At 44.7% G+C, this 19,372-nt stretch overlaps 1 protein-coding gene across 2 annotated transcripts in view; it reads left to right on the top strand.

Annotated features, from left to right (window-relative positions):
* TRPC4AP (transient receptor potential cation channel subfamily C member 4 associated protein) overlaps positions 1 to 19,027 on the top strand; it is a 36,822-nt gene extending 17,795 nt beyond the window's left edge. Inside the window, exons 7-19 of one of the 2 annotated variants that reach the window (XM_061441836.1) lie at positions 69 to 270; positions 2,168 to 2,362; positions 4,895 to 5,037; positions 8,271 to 8,402; positions 8,959 to 9,017; positions 11,227 to 11,328; positions 13,190 to 13,273; positions 13,593 to 13,683; positions 14,105 to 14,245; positions 15,797 to 15,905; positions 16,401 to 16,513; positions 16,753 to 16,959; positions 17,891 to 19,027. In XM_061441836.1, coding sequence (XP_061297820.1) covers positions 69 to 270; positions 2,168 to 2,362; positions 4,895 to 5,037; positions 8,271 to 8,402; positions 8,959 to 9,017; positions 11,227 to 11,328; positions 13,190 to 13,273; positions 13,593 to 13,683; positions 14,105 to 14,245; positions 15,797 to 15,905; positions 16,401 to 16,513; positions 16,753 to 16,959; positions 17,891 to 18,028 — 1,716 coding nt within the window. In that variant the 3' untranslated portion in view covers positions 18,029 to 19,027. The remainder of the gene's footprint in view (positions 1 to 68; positions 271 to 2,167; positions 2,363 to 4,894; positions 5,038 to 8,270; positions 8,403 to 8,958; positions 9,018 to 11,226; positions 11,329 to 13,189; positions 13,274 to 13,592; positions 13,684 to 14,104; positions 14,246 to 15,796; positions 15,906 to 16,400; positions 16,514 to 16,752; positions 16,960 to 17,890) is intronic. The other variant, XM_061441837.1, reaches the window with a different exon arrangement.
* The last annotated feature ends 345 nt before the right edge of the window (positions 19,028 to 19,372 follow it).

The raw sequence follows: 19,372 nt of genomic DNA on the forward strand, positions 1-19,372 counted from the left end.
CCTTGCTCCAACAACTCCACGTCCTTATCATCATGTGTGACTTACTCTCCTGATGTTGCCTCCTCTAGGAAATGATCCAACTGGATGATATTCCCAATCTTGGGAGCCTGGTGTCCAGTTTTGATCAGCAGCAGCTTGCGAACTTCTGCAGGATCCTTGCTGTCACCATTTCAGAACTTGACCCAGGCAGTGATGACAAGCACACGCTGCTTGCCAAAAATGCCCAGCAGAAAAAAAACTTGGGTCCTTCTCGAGCTGAAATTAATCAAGGTAATTCATTGGGAACAAATACAAAAGAATCTCAGCTGTGTGTAAAGTTTCCCTCTGCTCAGTGTCCCATCCGTGGCGTGTGTTTCCAGAGGATACCATAAGCAGTCTGTCTTGCAAAGCATTTCTCTTTATTCACTTTCGTCAAGCAGTTTCCTGTAAACAGTCTTTTCTGGTAATGAAACTTCCTTTGTAGCTTTTGGTTTCATACAGGGTTGGTGAATAGGTGGATTAATATCTGTCATTTCAGCCCTCTCTGATGAACTGAGTGGGTTAAAATAACTTGGTTTTGTCTTCTATCCCTGATGGCCTTCTGTTTAGCAACTCTCAAGAGTTCCATGTCCTCCTTAAAATAGGAATTCATGAACTAAACTGCATGCAGCATGGTTGCTGTTGGAGCAGTTTCTTCTCTGCTTTTATCTGGCCTTATCCTGAGCAGGATGTCTGTTTTTATCAACAAGGAAAGTATGTTTAACACTAATCATGTTGCCCCCTTTTAGCACACCAGACTTGGAAATCTGTGGGTCTAATACCCGTTTAACTTTGGGCACAGGGCTGATTTCCTTATTTTGCTGAGTACTTCAGATGTGAAAGTCTTGCCCAGAAGGATGAATGTGAATTAAGAGATTTAAAAGTACCCTCAAATGTAGGATCTGTTTTTTGCAACTCTTCTTTTGTGCTTCTGAAGCAGATGTTTGCATAGGCCCATGCCAGGCAATTTTGGGAAGTGGAAAAAGGGGTTTGGAGCTGGTTCTCCTGTTTTCCAATGTTTTGTGTTAGGCATGAACAGGAAGTTTGTAACTGCTGTCACCTCTCCAGCATCCAGGGAAAGACCGACACATAATACAGGAGGCAGAAGCTGCAAGAAGCTTTAAAAGGGTTTGTATTGTCTTCTGCCTTGCAATCACCAGAGGTTGCTTGTAAAGAGCAGGGGACAAGTACACATAGATGTGGGTACGAAGTTTAGTTGAACTGAATAAACTTGAATCCTGAAGAGCTGAACTTAGCCAAGCAAGCGTTTATAATGAGTTTTTGTTTGCCAATTAGACACTGTATCTAGGAGTGTAAAGCATATTCCATGTTAAAATTACCAGGAAGCTGTTTCTTTCAGACATGGTACCAGCGGGCAGAATCTCAACTCTTTCACATAGTCCTTTTCTAGTTACACCTGCAGCCATGTAGCTATAAGAAACAGGGCTGCAATTGAGTTATTCTGGGAAATCTTTAGGACAAAAGGCACCTCCCCAAGCATTTTGCAAACCAGTGACTTCTGTCCTTGAGTTGCTGTTTCTGAGGGTGCAGTTCCACAATTAAAACCCTCTGACTTGGGGCTGCTGTTACATGTTTCCCATCTGTTTTGCTCCATGAAGAACTAATTCAGGAAACCGTACTTAAAAAGCTAACAGCTTTCTACCCAGCTCCTGAAGTAAGCTGGTTCAGTGTGCAGTGAGACACACCATAGGAGGTAAAGAGAGGAGGTAGCATCACACAACAGATGGAAGAGGAGGTGGAGCTGCCCCTTCGAAGGGCTGCTTCTTTATTTCTGCCAGCTTGATTTTTCAACCAGATCAGTTCCTTGGTATTGACTCGCTATGGACTGGAAACCAGCAGTGCCAGCAGAGGGAATTGGCTGGAAACAAGCAATTAGAGTAGGGTAGAACTAGTTACACAAACCAGTTTAACGCTGATTGAATTACTTCTAGGATGTGTATACTCTCTGCCAGTCCTTAACAGGAGAGTGCACTGACTTCTTCCATCTTTTTAACCAGATGGGTTTAGTTTCTGTCCACTCTTTCATATTACTAATGGAGGTGTTTTGGTACCCTGTGGTGTAGAGGATGTGATGAGTGTTGTGTTGGTTATTTTCAATCATAATAAATACTTGGATTTCTTTTTTCAGCTACACTTCTGAATATTCCAGGCTTCATTGAGCGCTTGTGCAAACTGGCAACACGGAAGGTGTCTGAAACAACAGGTACTTCTAGCTTCCTCCAGGAGTTGGAAGAATGGTACACCTGGCTGGGGCTGGACAATGCACTAGTGCTTGATACACTGATGAGAGTGGCAAATGAAGAGGCAGAGCAGAGCAGTACAGGTATCTGGCTTGCATTCCTCTAGCCACCATTAGCTGCTGCATACCTTAACCTTCTACAGTGTTTGCCATGCGTTGCTTTTCCTTTCCCATTTCTTTCTTGGAAAACCACCAGCTCAGCATTTAGGTCTGACTACTGTTTTGTCCTCATGTAGCATGGATTGTTTTTCCTCATGAACTAAAGTTAGCAGAAGGAAATGTGCCCTTTGCATGCCTAAATAGTACTAACACTGTAACACTGTACATCCTCAGCACTGATCTCCCTTGGAGTGACAGAAATAACACATACCTGAGGTAAGTGACCTCACCAGCATTTTGCTCTAAAACTTAAGCTAATGGCTTTAGGTCCAAATACTTGGTCTCAAGCAAGGCATCCCTCCTTTTAAAAGGAAAGGTAGTGCCAGGAAAATTAAATAAGTTAATTGGGAAATAAAATAACTGCTCCAGGTTGAGTGTGTGGAAGTGTTAATACAACCTTAAAAAATGCTTTGAAGGGAACACGGGGTTTGTTTCTTCACCCTTACAAAATGCATTGTATGTCTTGGAGAGCTCAAAGTACCTGGTAACGTCATGAGAATTAACCCCAAATTTTGATACCTACATCTTTGCTTCTGTGCTGCTTTAGAAAACTTTCTCCTTATCCAGCTTCAGTAGTTTTGTAACAATTATTGGACCTTCTGAAAATACACAAAACCCCCCATGAAATGTCAATAGCAGCATTTTTCATGTAGCTTTATACGCACCAGCATGGTGGAAAGGACAGGGGGAATGGCTTTAACCTGCCAGAGGGGGAGATTGAGATGAACTCTTAGGCAGAAGCTCTTCCCTGTGAGGGTGCTGAGGCGCTGGCACAGGGTGCCCAGAGAAGCTGTGGCTGCCCCATCCCTGGCAGTGTTCACGGGCAGGTTGGACACAGGGGCTTGGAGCAAGCTGCTCTAGTGGAAGGTGTCCCTGCCTGTGGCAGGGGTTGGAACTGGAGGAGCTTTAAGGTCCCTTCCAACCCAAATGAGCCTGGGATTTTGTGAAACCAGAGAGCATTTGGTGTTCTGGAGCAGAGTTCTCAAGGCTGAGGTGGAACATGCCCAGTCACAGCTTTTGACCCACAACATCAGTCAGCAAGCAAACCTGTGGTTTAAGCCCAACAGGTAGCTGAGAACCACGCAGCTGCTCTCTCTCTTCCCCCCCCAACTTCTTCCTCCACCTGCTCCTGGAGGCATGGGGAGGAGAATTGAAAGAATGTAACTCCCATGGACTGAGATAAGAGCAATCCAGTAACTAAGGTATAAAACAAATCACTGTTTCTACCACCAATAATAATAATGATAAGGGAGATAACAAGGGGAGAGGATACAACTGCTCACCACCCTCCGACCGATACCCAGCCCTACCTGAGCAGTGATCTAGCCTTTCTGGGTAACTGCCCCCAGTTTATATAGTGGGCATGACGTGCTGTGGTATGGGATACCCCTTTGGTCAGTTTGGGTCAGGTATCCTGTCTCTGCTTCCTCCTGGCTTCCCCTCCTCCCTGGCAGAGCATGAGACTCACAAAGTCCTTGGTCAGACTAAACATTACTGAGCAGCAACTAAAACCATCGGTGTTATCAGCGCTGCTCCCAGGCTGAAAGTCAAAAGCACAGCACTGCAGCAGCTACTAAGAAGGAGGAAAATGACTGCTACTGCTGAACCCAGGGCACAAACCCAGATGCACGTTCCCAGAACACTGCCTCAGTGTCCAGTAGCTTGTGGCTTGGGGACTCTGAGTCAGAGTCAGCATCTGCGCTTTTGTGCCTTTGGTAGTTTCCTTCCTTTGTGTGTTTGTGTAGTTACTGTTTCTTCACATGGGTTCAACAAGCATTCATGCTGTCCTGTGGCAGGCAGCACAGTTCAGCCCTTAGGTACACTTTGTGGGAGCTAACTCCTTTCTGAACTGCAGCCTACAAGTTTCACTATGTCTTTATTGACTTTCTCTATGTCACTCATGATTTCTGTCATGCAAACATAGAATGGTGTGGCTTGGAAAGGACCTTAAGATCATCTAGTTCCACCCCCCCCCCCGCCATGGTTTGTTATGTCCCGTTTCTGCCCTTAGCAGTATAACACTAGACAGGGATATGAAAATTATTTACCTATGGCCTAAGTATACTGGTACTGAGGTATGAAATGAGAATAGACAAATAGTAAATGCTTCTTATGATCTCACCCCTACCTTTATTGCCTTTTCTGCCATGTCATTTCTGGTGCAGTAATCTGCTAGTTCATAGAGGTGATCCTACTTATTTTAGGTAGACAATGCCCTTCATCCATGGGGAAAAAAAATAATTTTAAGAAATCTAATTTTATTTTATTGCAGCTCTATTTTTCTCTTCTGTAGCATTTAATGTAAGTTGGTTCTTTGCTGCATGGCACTATTTTTAATTAAGATTCAAGCAGACATGCTGGATTTACACCTGAGGTGTTTCAGTGTACCAGTAATAGTTGCTACAAATCCTTTCCTGTTGAAGCTGCCTCAGGCTTACATCTTTGCCATCTTTTCAGAATCTTCAGATGAGAGTGGCTTAGCCAACACCTCGACACGAGCACAGCTTCCACAGCCCATGAAGATCATGCACGAGATCATGTATAAGCTGGAGGTGTTGTATGTTCTTTGTGTGCTGCTCATGGGGAGACAGAGGAATCAGGTGAGCACTTGAAAAGGGTCACTCATGCAGAAGGTAACATCTCTTTAAACCTAAATATACATGAATTAGGTCATGGGCACAAAAACATGCAGGGCAAAGCTCAAGGTGTAAAGCTGGGCAAATCCTGTCACCACAGGGTTGCACAAACAAACGTCATTGAGAGCCAGCATGAGCCATTGAGCAAGGTTTGACACAGGTTGTGCTGACCTGGGGGGGGGGGGGGGGGGGGTTGTCAATCTGCAGAGCTCTGGATGGGTGCAGGAGGATGCTTCTGGATGAGGCATCCTGTCTGTGCGTGGGGAAAGGTGTGGGTGTACCTGGATGCTTCAGGAGCTGCAGTTACGTGTTCTTCCCCTTCTTGGTGCACTGGTGACCTGTTCAGAGCCCATTCATTCTTCCCCTTCTCTGATTGCTTTCACTTCTGGAAGATCCTCTGGGGTGACTGGGTGGTTTTTGCAGTATGTTCCCATGTCTCAGCTGAGTGTGGTGTTAAACTCTCAGCTGGGAGGGTACACTTCAGGGCTGTCTGCTCTAGGTGCTGCCTAGAAATCCCACACTCATTCACTTTTGTATTTCTTGCTTTCAGAATGAAAAATAACTTGTTCCCTGCCTTCCATAGGCTTATGGAGAACCAGTCACTGCAGCTTGGCTGTATTTTGCTAGAAACTGGTCAAAAGCATATTGTGAAGGAAAAAGAAAAGCAATCTGTTGATGCAGTTTTGACAGATTTCCAGCACTGGCAGCCTGCTCAGCTCAACAGAGCAGCTTGGAATAGCAGGGGCATTTGGATGCCCTAGAGACTGGGAGGATCAGATTGTTCTGAGCTGTTGAAGGGCTCTTGTATTAGGCAAGAATTGCTGTATTGGGCTGTTGCTTGAGCACACTTTGAGTATTTTGTTCTTTACTTGTAACCTCCTGCTGTTTAGGAGTTACAAATATGCAGTCTCTTAAATCTCTTAATCTGAATTTAAAATAGAAGTGCTTTTGTAGCACAGTCGCAAACATAACTCACCTGATCACTCTGAACTCTGGTACTCGGCACTGAAAAGAAACAGATTCAGTATAATAGTAACCATAAGAAACCAGCAATTCTTGCAGCAACCACAATCAGTACCATAAGAAACTCATAATCCTGTTGTACTTCACTGTTCTTAAAAGTACTTCATTGCTTTTAGAAGTACTGTTTCTGTTGGGCATAAACCCACCAGAGCATGGATCTGTTGGGAGGAGGTTTTTTCCTATTGTATGGAGTCAGATAACTGATCCCTACCTGGTTTCGCCACAAGAATGCAGCTTTATAGATACTCTAGAAAGTACTTGCAGCTTGTGCTCATCATGCTGCTGCCTGTTCAGGGAGGTGGAGGGGCTGGCTTCCTGGGTCACTTCTGGGGTGGTGCTGTCAAATGAGACAAGGTGGACAGTTTGCTGCTGGAATAGCTAGCTTTAAACTTGACTTTTTTTTTTTTCCATTTCCTGGGAAAAACAGCTCTTTATTCCTCCTCTGCTGCTTCTGCCCCTATGCAAACAGTGAAAGTAGCTAAGGATGAAGCTAGTGGCTCACTTTGCAGGGCTGGTTCAAGACTGGAATTGAATTCTTGAAAGACTTGAGTTACTCCATTCCCAAACACTTTCTGTCCAGAGCCAGGTCTTTCAGTAAAATCCACTGCCTTTGAAAGAAATGTAAATCCATTCCCCTTCCTGAGAGGCAGCTGGATGGAGAACTGGATCTGAGCTGTTCTATGTGGAAAGCTCCAATGCAACAGCACTCTCACTGATAAGCATTTCAGTTGCTTGATGGGATCTCTTTTCCTATGAGGGAATAAAAGCACTGATCTGTGCTATCAGTCATCCAGTCTGAGCAGCCAAAGTTCTTACTGGTTTTATACTGGACTAATTTTGCATAGGATTTCTACAGGACATCGCAAACCTGCCTCAGTCCACTGTAATAATCAACATAATGGTCTAGCATTTGCTTGAAGTATGATGCAGCTTCCTGACAAACTCAACCTGGTTTTGGATGGTTACTCTAAATCCTTGGTTTAAACCTGACTACTGGCTAATGTGCATGAATTGGCAGCTGTGGTAGCAGTGGCCTGGCTTGTACCTGTTGTGTGTTAGGGATGATCATGCTCTTGGGGATAAGTGGTGTTTCACTGCAGATCTGTGCCTTTGCTTCCTTCTTCTTATGGTCACACTCTAAATTACTCTCCTTGTATATGTGTAAGGAGATACATGTATTGTGGTGAAAGGCAGTCAGCTGAGTTACTTGTTCCTTCTACAGGGAGCCCAACTGCATGCAGCCGAAGCTGATAGTAGTGTTAGTGGTGAGAAAGAAATAGAGCAACTCGTGTGAAGCTGGGCAGCAACAGGAAAAGCTCACAGGAGTTTGAAGAATGAATATAGAGCAGAGGTTGTTTTGGCATCCCTGGGCCCAGTAGCTGTGAGGAGTTTGGGGTCTGAAGGGAGTGCACGATCCAAAGGCAGTGACTGTGACTCAGCAGCTTTGGCATGCAGCCGTCTGTCAAGTGGGAACTTGTGAGTTAATCTCAGATGTATTCAGTTTACTTAGGGAAGAGTCATTTGGAATAAGCAGATTATGCTCTGTGTGGAAAAGAGCAGATTCAGGAGTTAAAATGATGAGCACAGAGAGCTCCTCCTTTAGTGAGGGACTGAGGCTCTTGCAAGCAGCTCATATACTTTGTTTAATCTGTTGTGCTTGTGCCGTTCTGGCCACTGAGGGACTACAGGGAGTGCTATGTTCAGAGAGATTGCTCAGAGCTGCTGTTGTTGGAGGCTTGTGACTAGACCAAAGTGTCTGAGAGCGTTTTAAAGTGAGGGAGCACCAAAGGACTCCAAGCTTTGCAGTCTGTTAGGGTGTTGTGGGTGAGGTGGGAAGGAGCTGCATGCTTCCTCAGGTGTGATATTCAGAGATGTCCAGCAGCGGGAATGTGATTTCCATATAGATGGGAATGAAAACCTGTGCTTCCAGAGGCAGGGTGGTTAACTGAAGCATTGGCTAACAGTGTTCTCTCAAAATGTCTGTTTTTTTATCCATCTCCACCAAATGGAAACTGCTGTAGTGATACACCATAGTCAGTGTGCGTGTAACCACAAACACATGCTGTTTGCTAAAGGAATTCACTCTTTCTGTTGTCAGAGGATGACATAATTGTGCCCATCTGTTTACCAGACTGTTCTGTCCAGATTGGGTATATGCTTCTCTTGCTTTCCAGGTTCATAAAATGATAGCAGAGTTCAAGCTGATTCCTGGCCTCAATAACTTGTTTGACAAACTGATCTGGAGAAAGCATTCAGCATCAGCCCTGGTTCTGCATGGACACAACCAGAATTGTGATTGTAGCCCAGTGAGTAACTTCTTAAATGTTATATTGGATTTTTATCCTATCATTTAATTCTTGGTGGTTGTATTGAATAACTGGGTGCTTGGATAAGAAAGGGAGATGTGCATTCATATTTTTTTGGTGAATTACTGCTTAAGTCTTTATCTTTGGTTCATGCTGGCAATTTAGCCTCTTCACTCTCTCTTAGTTTGGGAACTGGGAAAGGGTTCTGTGGTCCCTGGAGGCCAAAGGTGGAAGATGACCAAAATTAAGGACATGATAGCAAGTGGGTCTAGCAAGGAGAGGCCCAGAACACAAATGGATCACAGTCAGGTCTTCTGGGGGGAGTGGAAAATTATTAACCATTTCATGCACAGGCTGGGGGACAATCTCCACTTCTGTTCTATTTTGGGAAGCCTGCAAAGTGCAGCCTTCTCCATTTATGCAAGTCACTTGCTCTGCTGCCCAGATGTGTTTGGTTTGGATAGGTTTTCAGTTCAGCTGTTTCATGTCAGCTTTGGTAACTAATGATATCCACAAGTAAAGCAAAATCTGTTGACCTTTCTTGTCTCTTTTTTAGGACATTACTTTAAAGATCCAGTTCTTGAGGCTTCTTCAGAGCTTTAGTGATCACCATGAGTGAGTATGGAAAGCTGTGGGAGACTGGGGCTCGGTGTGTTTGGTTGCAGTTACAGTGGGTGTCCCAAGCATGGTGCAGGATCCATGTGAATGGAACATTGTACAGTCCTTAAACTTGATTCCATGCTCATGTGCCTTTCAGCTCCTGCTGTGAAGATGTTATGGACATGCTCTGCAGTGGGCATGTCTTAACATGTCTGTTGATGATTTGAAATAGCCCATTTTGCTTTGTGTTGCAATGAACTGAAACGTTTATATGATGAGTAAGCACTTTCTGGCTGAGGGAATAAGGAGGCAGCTTTCATGCTGCTCTTTATCTGTCTTTTCTCTGAGAGTTGGTAGTGAGCCAGTGTGCTCACAAGAGCCCATGTACCCTGTGAGGACATGTTCAGGTTGGAAGATCAAGGTGAAAGACAACCTCTGAAGAGGTTAATCAAGACTCCTTTGCCTTTTCAAAAGGCTGGGGAGACATGATTGCTGTCTGAATGCCAGCAACAGAGAAGACCTGATGAAACTGGATGGTAAAATGTTAAAGGAACAGTTATCTGTCAGCTAGCCATTGGGAAGCTAGGTTGGAAATAGGAAGAAAGCTTCTGTTTGCCTTCAAAAGGCAGACTTGCAAAGGTTGAGTCTGCTGGAATAGTGATCTGTAAATGCTGTACTGCTGCTACAAAGGTATTTGTTGCTCTGTTCTGACATGTAGAATCATATCTTGCAGTACAGTGTCCTGGTGCTCTAATTCAGTCCTCCAAGGTGGTGTTCTGTTGCTTACAAACATCTGCCTTTGAAGCATATGGCACTGCTTGCCTGCTCAGATGTGCAGCCAGTGATACTGTGTGTAGGTTTGATCTAGTACTGGATGGAAATATCAACCTTTTTATTGTGCAGGATTAGCTTTAAGACTGGGGAGCTGCTGGACATACTATAAGCAGAAGGGTAAGGCCGACCTATTGTAAATCCTCCCTGCAAGACATTGTTTGCCCAGGAATCATTCCAGGTTTTCCAATAAAATCTCTTTAGATGATATTCCCACTTGAGTGACCACTACAAAGATCTCAGGCTTGTTTAAACAGAGCTTTCAGCTGTAACATTTGAGCAAGTGGAATGTGTGGAATCTGGTTTGGGGTTTTAAAGAATTACATGAGCTCACAGATATGCTGAGTTAGCCAAGGACAAGATGAGAGCAACTGCTTCTGTGCTAGTATTCAGTAAGACTATGTATAAACTCACACTTGTGGGACTGTTTATTGCCTGGGGAGAGAGGCTGTATTTTCATTACAGAAACCTGTTGATCCAGATCAAAAGAAGCTCCATGTGACAGCCTCAGTGGGCACTTATCTGGAAGCCAGTGTTTGAAGCAAAAAGGCATCCCCATCACCTTTCTGGTCTAACAGTTTATCTTCTGTGTAGTTATATATGCTGAATAGATCTCTTTGCACACCTTCACAGTCATCACTGCATCCTGTGCTCCTTTAGGGCTCCTGAAAATACAACTTTGCAGTTGATTCTGAGCACTTTGGAGGGCTCTATGGGAGCACACTGGCATTGGGCAGGGAGTCTCTCAAAGGGAGCCTCTGGATTACATTTCTACTGTCAGTCTTCTGCATTTCATTTACTTCACAGATAGACTAATTGATTTTCATTAGGAAAAATGTAGTATTTGAAAATGAATTCCATGCAAATTCCTGGGGCTTGTATCCATCCCTCTTCTGTTTTCTGCATTTCGTGAAGTGTTTTAATCTATCCAGAGTAAACAGTTTGTTCAAAGTAGTAAAATACCAGGATGATTGAGGACTTCTCTTGCAGTGCCTACTTTCTGAGATTTACTACTGACAAAGAGCATGGTCACTATAGGGCAGAGAGAAACTGTAGGAAGCTGTGGGAGAAAGTTGATTTAAGTCTTCTGAAATTCAGCAAAATGTTGCTGAGATTTGAAAAACCAAACCATAAGATCCTGAACAGCAAAGCACCACCATCTCCAAGGTGGTCAGTGTTGAAACTGGCATTTGGTGGTTTGGGAGGAGGTTCACAACGCAGCAGGTAGCTGGCCTGCTGCGCTGTGGTGAGGGGAGCAGTGTCAGAGAGGTGGAAGCTGCTTGCCTGGTCCTGCAGCTCTCATAGGTGTGTAGCTTTACTCTTCATGGGATTGCACATTTGCCTCTTGAATTCATTGCATTTTCTCCCCAACTCCCCAAATGTCCTGCTGTAGGAACAAGTACCTGCTTTTAAACAGCCAAGAACTCAACGAGCTGAGTGCAATCTCCCATAAAGCCAACATCCCTGAAGTTGATGCAGTTGTCAACACAGACAGGTAAGTAGGGATAAAGGGTTATTGCAGTAGCTTCTAAAGTTTTGCAAGCACTTGGAGGTTTGATGTCACCTGATTTATTTGGGGTCCTTCTGTCCTGGACACTTGCTTTAGTTCCAGTGTTTCAGCAGGAAGTGGCTAGGTTTGTATGATATTCGTGGTCTTTAGCAAAGCTAAAATGGGCTTGTGCTCAGAGTAAGGCTCTTTATAAAACAAAAGCAACCTGAAAGAGGGAGTTTGAGTTCATGGACCAGACTCCGTCATGATGTGCTTTCCAAAGGCCTGTTTGTCTGGCCCTTCTCACTATGGGCACTACAAACAGACCTGGTGAGTAAACTGGCATCCCCTAAATGCATGAATTGCTGCTACTAATAAATCTTAGTTAGAGATTCAGGAGCAGTCTGTGCATACACAATGTCTGTTTCCGGTCTGCACAAATGTATGTCTACTCAGAGTCTTTATTTTAAGAGCAGCTAGTAACTAGAATAAGATAAATTAGATTAACATGTTAAACTACTTGTGAATCTGTAGTGTTAGATTTGAGTACCTGTTAGATTGACTATTTTGACTTAATAAGCTCTTTAATACATGATCCTGATGCACAAACCTCCCAAGTTGAAATATTTGCAGAATTCAGTTATCGGGATAGTCCCAGAGTATGAGCCGGGCCCTGGGCTCCCAGAGCAGATTTACCTCTCTTGTAAAGGGAATTCTCTAAGAGAAGATTAAAATTATTATAATACTGTGCCTAATTGGGAAGAAATGCTGTCTGTATTACTCAGATCCTTCCTTTCTAAGCACAGGTACCCTTCTGGCTTTGGTCAAAAAGGGGTGAGTATTTAGGAGAAAGAATTCACCCAGTTAGGAGCACACTAAAGGAGCTTCTTCCTGCCTGCAAAGTTTCTCATCTCTCTCAAGTGCTAGTGAGAACAGACTCACACTGTGAAACAGCTGCTTCCCACAAGGGCTTTGTCAGCTGGCTCTTGACTGCTCAGTAAGGGTACTGATCCAGTACATGGCAGTTAACCTGGGAGTATCTGCTGAACCTGCATCCTGGGGCATTTTGAGTAGGAGGGTGCAGCTTGAAATGCTTCATTCTGCCTCTGCAGGGTGGCTTGTGTCGCCTGACAGGCAGCATTGCTCAGTTTCTGACCTAAACTTGGTATCTTTTTCACCCTTAGCATTTTGTTTCCATGTTGATTTTCCTTATACATGAGATCATAAAATGGTTTGGGTTGAAGGGACCTTAAAGCTCATCCAGTTGCAACCCCCGCCTGGCCTTGAGTACTGCCGGGGTGAATCAAGGCATTGCTTTTGCACAAGGTTGCTGTAGGTGGATGCTCCACTGAAGATGCTGTTTAATACAAATAGTATTGCAGTTCTACAGCCTCTGTGTTTTTAGTGCTACACTCATGAAGGCTACTTCATGTAGCATTTGGGTTTCCATACCCTGTCTCCTTAAACAGAACTTAGAGCTTCCTTTACATTTATTGAGCAAAAAAGGCCTGTGTTTCTTTCATTCCTAAGCACAAATATGGTATATATGGCATTTTTTTCTAACTCTTCAACACTACAAGCTGTGAATTGGTATTTTTGAAATCATTACAATTTTGAGAGGAAATGAATCGTTTTTCTTTAGGGTTTGTTTGGAAGTCATGTTGCAGCTTTTTATTGCAGATGTTCATCAAAGGCAGTGAGGAGAGTTCTTCCATTGGTAGAACTAGCAATGAATATTTGTACTGTATATTTAATACTGGGATTTTGATTACTAAAAGCTCTGGAGAAGAGACTGGATTCAGTGTCCTACAAGGTACAGAGCTTGGCAGCCCTTACACTCATGCTGTGATTTCCTCACGTGCTCTAGGAGTCTTGTCTGCGATGGAAAAAGGGGTTTGTTGACCAGACTGCTTCAGGTCATGAAGAAGGAACCGGCTGAATCCTCCTTCAGGTGGGTTCACTTGTGCTGGAGCTCTTTTGAGTTGACTGGGAAGTCAGTTTGTTTTCATGCAGCTTATAGCCATTGAAAATTATAACCTATGAAAAGATCTGGCTTTGTTGCACTTGTCTGCTGTGGTAGTGCAGGTAAGGGGGAATGCCAGAGCTTGTGTTGGACCTCACACCCAGCACAGTGACTTTCTGCAGGATCAGCAGGTCTGACTCCAGCTTTAGATTGGAATGAAACAGCTCAGGAAATTTGATTGAAACAATAGTTGTGATAAATATTCCCCTTGCTCCGAAATGAAAACCTCATTTCTTCTTTCTCTCAGGTTTTGGCAAGCGAGGGCAGTTGAAAGTTTTCTGCGGGGCACCACCTCCTATGCAGACCAGATCTTCCTGCTGAAGAGAGGACTCCTGGAGGTAATGAAGTATACAGAACCATAGAATGGTTTGGGTTGAAAAGCACCTTAAGATCATCCAGCTTTAGCCCCCTGCCATGGGCAAGGACACCTCACACTAGACCATTTTGCCCAAGGCTCTGTCCAGCCTGGCCTTGAACATTGCCACGGATGGAGCATTTACCACTACTTTGGGAAACTTGTGCCAGTGCCTCAGCACCCTCACAGTAAAGAATTTCTTTGTTATATCTAACCTGAACTTCCCCTGTTTAAGTTAATCACTGGGATTAATTTAACAGAACTCTCATCTGCATTGTAGTCTTTAGTTCTGTCTTCTCAGAACTAAACCTGGAGATAGCTGTTTTAGTGGTTACATCACAGTCTGTGCTGTACTGCTGGCTTGGACTAAACTGTGGCAATAACATGTTTTTCTCCCATGCCAGCATATTCTCTACTGCATTGTTGATAGTGAGTGCAAATCACGAGATGTGCTTCAGAGTTACTTTGACCTTCTGGGAGAGCTGATGAAATTCAATATTGATGCATTCAAGAGGTTCAACAAGTACATCAACACAGATGAGAAGGTAAATACTTGCAGAAGCTGTGCCAGTTGGGTCACATTACATACATTACAATGCAGCCAGATGTAGCACTAAAGCTCAGATGTATTCGATTTTGGTGTGATTGTTGAGCTTGGTGCACAATTAACACTAAGGAGTGAGCTGCCAAAGACTTCACAAGCATCTGTGTTGCTGCATACACTCATGTTCTCAGAAGTGTTGCAGCCCTTGTGAGTCAGCAGGCACTGGGCTGCTCAGAAAATTCTGCCCTGTTGCATGATCAGGCAGGGCTAAGGTCAGGGTTTATGGTAGAACATTTCCTGTGAAGTCACTGGGGTTTGGGTTAAGTTGGTAGTTGTGGATGTTGAGACAGGCTCAGAAAAAACTTTTACTGGAGCTTTAAGGGTTCTTCATTGAGATGACTTTAAATAATCAATATTTGATGCTGTAGAAAGACATACATTGATGTTACGTGAATTTACAGGCAATTACATACAAGGCTGATGTAATTACCTATAAAACTTGGTTGTATATGTAGATCAGGAATGGGCAATTCTATGCAGAGTGGTTGCATGCTCTTGTGCACTTTGTGCATGTAACATCAGCTGTTGGATAGGCTTTGAGTCACCTCATACTCTTGCTTCTGTTACTGAAATGTTTCTCTGGTTGCTGTTAAGTCTGAAGGACCAGGGAGGATAGAAGCAGAGGTGCATTTAAAAGAAAGATGTATTTAATTTCAGGTGGTTTTCTGGTAAATGAATTCAATCCTTCTAGAGAATCTGTCCTTACACTTTGTGTGTGCTTCCTATTTATCAAGCTATAATTTCTTTAATTGTCATTCTGTATTTCTCCGCGTTATTCCTCCCTAGCACTGTCTGCTTGTACAAAGTGTAGGAAAACATGGAGCTGGAGGAACTAGAGAGCCCAGCAGCTATGCTGACTCATTTCCCTCTTTCAAAACCAACAGTGTATGAAATCTTGGCTTCATTGAAGTGACCTAGCTTCAAAAGAGATTTGAGTGGTGCCAGGACTTTGGTGTTTTCCTTTGCCATAGTGTTTTTAAAGTACTTGCTGTAGGCATCCTTTGGGCAGCCTTCAGTGCTGGAGTTGGCTTGAGGTGGATGAGGCAGTCCCTGGAGTATGGATCTCCTCTTTTTCTTGTTGGGGATAATAAAAAAGGAAATGACCCTGAGCATTTGGGCATTCAGAACTGACCCTTCTGAAGGGAAGGGGAAATTGTCCATGTCTGAAGCACTACATTGAAGTGCACGTTTTGGGTGCTTGTGCTCAGAACTTCAGGTGGTTTCTCCAATACCCTTCAAGAACTGTTCTATTTCAGTGTTAAACGCCTGGAGAACACTTAATGTTGCTTTACTTGCCAAACCCTGTTTGTAGGTTTTCCTAACTGACCTGTTCCCCTTCTGCCACAGAGTAACTGCGTTATCACACCCCTTGGCCATACCCATTCTGAAGATACGAAATGCTGTTCTCAGACCTCCTCTGTGGGTGTGCTTGTAGGATGGTGGTTTTGTTGTTTTTTTTTTTAATCCAGTACTAAAAAGTATTTCTCTTTAGTTCCAGATATTTTTAAATCAGATCAACAGTTCACTGGTTGACTCAAACATGCTTGTTCGCTGCATTACCCTGTCCCTGGACCGATTTGAGAATCAGTCTGATGCTAAAGGTAAAGAATCACAGAATCCCAGACTGGTTTGGCTTGCAAGGGGACCTTAAAGCTCATCCAGTTCCAACCCCTGCCATGGGCACGGACACCTTCCACTAGAGCAGCTTGCCTCAAGCCCCTGTGTCCAACCTGGCCTTGAACACTGCCAGGGATGGGGCAGCCACAGCTTCTCTGGGCACCCTGTGCCAGCGCCTCAGCACCCTCACAGGGAAGAGCTTCTGCCTAAGAGCTCATCTCAGTCTCCCCTCTGGCAGGTTAAAGCCATTCCCCTTGGCCTGTCCTTACAGGCCCTTGAATAAGAAGTGGTGTTTGGGGTGTTTGGTAGTGGCAGTGGTTATTTAAAGTCTGGGGTTTGAAAACTTTCATTTTAGCCTGAGAAGCACCACTCTGCGTGTTTGTTGCTACGGTCTGAGCACCAGCCCTTACTGCATGTTGCTTGGACCACCCTGCCTGAACTTTAAGCACCTGATGACTGTCTCTTTCTTCTCGCTGCAGTTGCAGAAGTCCTGTCAGAGTGCCGCCTGTTGTCATATATGTCCCAGATGTCCATGAGAATGTCCTTTCTTTTCCGTCTCATTAATATTATTCATGTACAGACACTTACACAGGTAAAGAGCTGACAGTAACTTTGCAGATTGCTGATACTGTGTAGTGATGAGCTGGGCTGGGAGCAGGGAGGAACCTGCCTTCTCTTCAGGAGACACATGTCCCTTCTTGATACACATAGGAGCTCCTCTTGCTTACCATAAGCATGATTTGTAAGGATGTGTACAGCTGATACCTCAGGGGGGTTTATGGTTGATTTGGGGTTTTCTTGTCTCACCTACTGTGTCATTTTTACCTTTAGGAAAATGTCAGTTGTTTGAACACAAGTTTAGTTATCCTAATGCTGGCCCGAAGGAAAGAAAAGCTGCCTTTTTATCTGCACACTTTGCAACAGATGGAGTACACAGAAAAATACCCAGGCTTCATCCTGAACAACTTCCACAGTCTCCTGCGATTCTGGCAGCAGCATTACCTCAACAAGGATAAAGACAGCACCTGCTTAGAAAATGTATGTGAGCCCCTTAGCATTGAAAGAATCAATTACAGCATTTTGTCTGCTAGTCACCTGGCAAAAATGGGAAGTGAGAGGTGGTGAAGGGAAAGAAAGGAGCAAGCTGTGCTCCAGAGTGTGACTTTGTGTAGTGCTTTTCACACCATCTTCCCAGTCAGGTCCCTTCCGCAAGCAGTCAGACTTCACAAGGTAAATGCTGGGTTTTCCTGCAAGTAGGCCCTTAGGTCTTGCTCTGGCACACAGTGAGACTTGCTAGTGCTGGGTGGGTTTGAGAGGCAGGGCTGGTGAGGTGAACAGCCCTGCACAGGGGTGTGGAGGCAGGACAGAATTCACCCTTAACAATAGCTAGCACCTTAACCAGACTGTCCCCTCTCTCCTTGCACGGTGCAGGAAAACAGCCTGGTGCAGCTGCTCCAATACAGGGCAGCTGCTCTGTTTACAAGGGGGCATACAAGGGACATACAATACAAGGAAAGCAGCCCACTCTTTTCCACTTGAGCTGGTCTGTCTTGGGCACTAGGAAGAGGAATAAATGACCTGTGATGAGAAGACAGCTCCCTTGTATATGCCCTAGAAGGCTGAAGGGAGGTTGCACAGGTTCCTTCCTTGACTTTTCAGTGATTGAGTGGCAGCTTTAACAGATTTTAATGTGTTTAAGAAAGCCCTTCTTTGGTGCGTATCTAACTGCAGAACACAGCCATATGGCTGTCATGAGTGATGGGCAGGCAGTCTCCTATAGATGAGGTACCTGAAGAGGAGCTTCTTCCCACCCCTTCTGCTCCCTGCCCTGGCAAGGAGGGGCTGGGCAAATTGGGCTGAATGAGAAGCAATTCTCAGTTCTCTCTGCTGAATGCCTTTGGGATGTGCCTTCTGCTGCATGTCAGTGCCTGTGGACCTCACTAACCAACCTCTTCATCTCTTCCCACAGAGCTCATGTATTAGTTTTGCCTACTGGAAAGAGACTGTATCTATACTGCTCAGTCCAGACCGGACATCCCCCTGTGCCATAGTTAGCTACATCGACGAGGCGTATATGGACGTTGACAGAGACTTTGCTGAGGAGTAACTCTTCACTCCAGATTCTGATGGACAGTGCTTGGAGGGTCCCTCACAGCCCATGGATTTTCAGGGATATGCTGTGGAGTGTGTGTGTGTGCACGGCTTGGAACCGTGAAGCATTGTCCCAACCCCAGCCCCCCCCATCCCCATCTCTGATCTCTAACAGATGAGACTGTGAGAGCTCTCTGGGTAACACATTCAGGGATGTATCTTCCAGCTGTTCTGGGATAAAAACCATTACCTGCAAAAACCAGACTCTTTCTTTTCTCTCTTCCCAGCCCAGCGTGGCTGGTCAGAGATCGTTCTTTACAGCCCCGTGAGAGGATGCTCTGTATGTGCCAGTTGAGTTGTGGCTCTTCCAGAATAAGCAAGTCAAAAAGCACAGAATTGTCCTCCAGATGTGAGGTCCAAGGAGCCAGTGTGACCAGGACCCAGCCACGTGTGGAGCCACCACAAGGGCTCCCTTGGGTGCAAGTCTTCTGTTGGGGTTTGGAACCAGGGTTTCAGGGGTGGTTAGAGTGTGAGTGTGTGTGTGTGTGTGTGTGCTTTTAATTCCTGAGAGCCCCAGCTCCAGTCACCTCTATCATCTCCTTTTGGATCATTTGGTACTAAATCTATGCGTTAGGAGAGAACCCCTGCTCCTGCTGTCTTCCCCTTCCCACCTGAAGGTGTTACAGTGCTGTGCAGAACAGAGACATCTCAGCACTGGGACAGTTGCAGCAGGGGTTGGCTCTTTCACAGAGCATTAAAATGTACTAATTTTGGTAAACTTGCAGCTTGTCCTTTCTTGGGGAACTAATGTGGTTTTTAAATCCTCTTCAGGACCATTGCTCTTGCTGCTGACTTGCTATGCCTGAAGTCTTATGTCAGTCTCTGATTTCAGTCCTTAAGCAAAACCCACACACTAATCTTGAAGTGCAATATTTACTGGAGATGTCAGTTGTTTTCCTTGGATCTGTTTTATCAGAATGTGTTAAATGCTGGGAATAAACACTCCTGGTTGAAAGGAACATTGTGGGATATGTTGGAAAAGGGGGAATTGGCATTTGGCAGTCCTGATTGCCAAACCTGCACCTGCCCTGCTTCCTCACCAGAGGTAATGGTGTTGCTCCAAGGCAGATTCCCAGGAATGAGATAACAGCCTGAAGTCCTGAGCCACTGCATTTGAATCAAAAACTGTCTCGCAGCTCCAGCTAAAGGAAACCTGTCCTCTTTGAAACACTTCTTAACCTTTCTGATTTGATGAGGTGACTTGGCTTCAGCTCTGTCCTGGCTCCGGGGAGGTACTGAGGAAAAGATGTCCCAGGGTTGAAGCATTGTGTCTCATCATTGCCAGCAGAATGCAGCCCAC

Source organism: Pezoporus flaviventris, unplaced genomic scaffold (assembly GCF_033815535.1).
Source record: "Pezoporus flaviventris isolate CSIRO_AGI_PZ_B2104156 unplaced genomic scaffold, CSIRO_AGI_Pfla_v1 ptg000213l, whole genome shotgun sequence".
In the NCBI taxonomy this organism is placed as follows: Eukaryota; Metazoa; Chordata; class Aves; order Psittaciformes; family Psittacidae; genus Pezoporus; species Pezoporus flaviventris.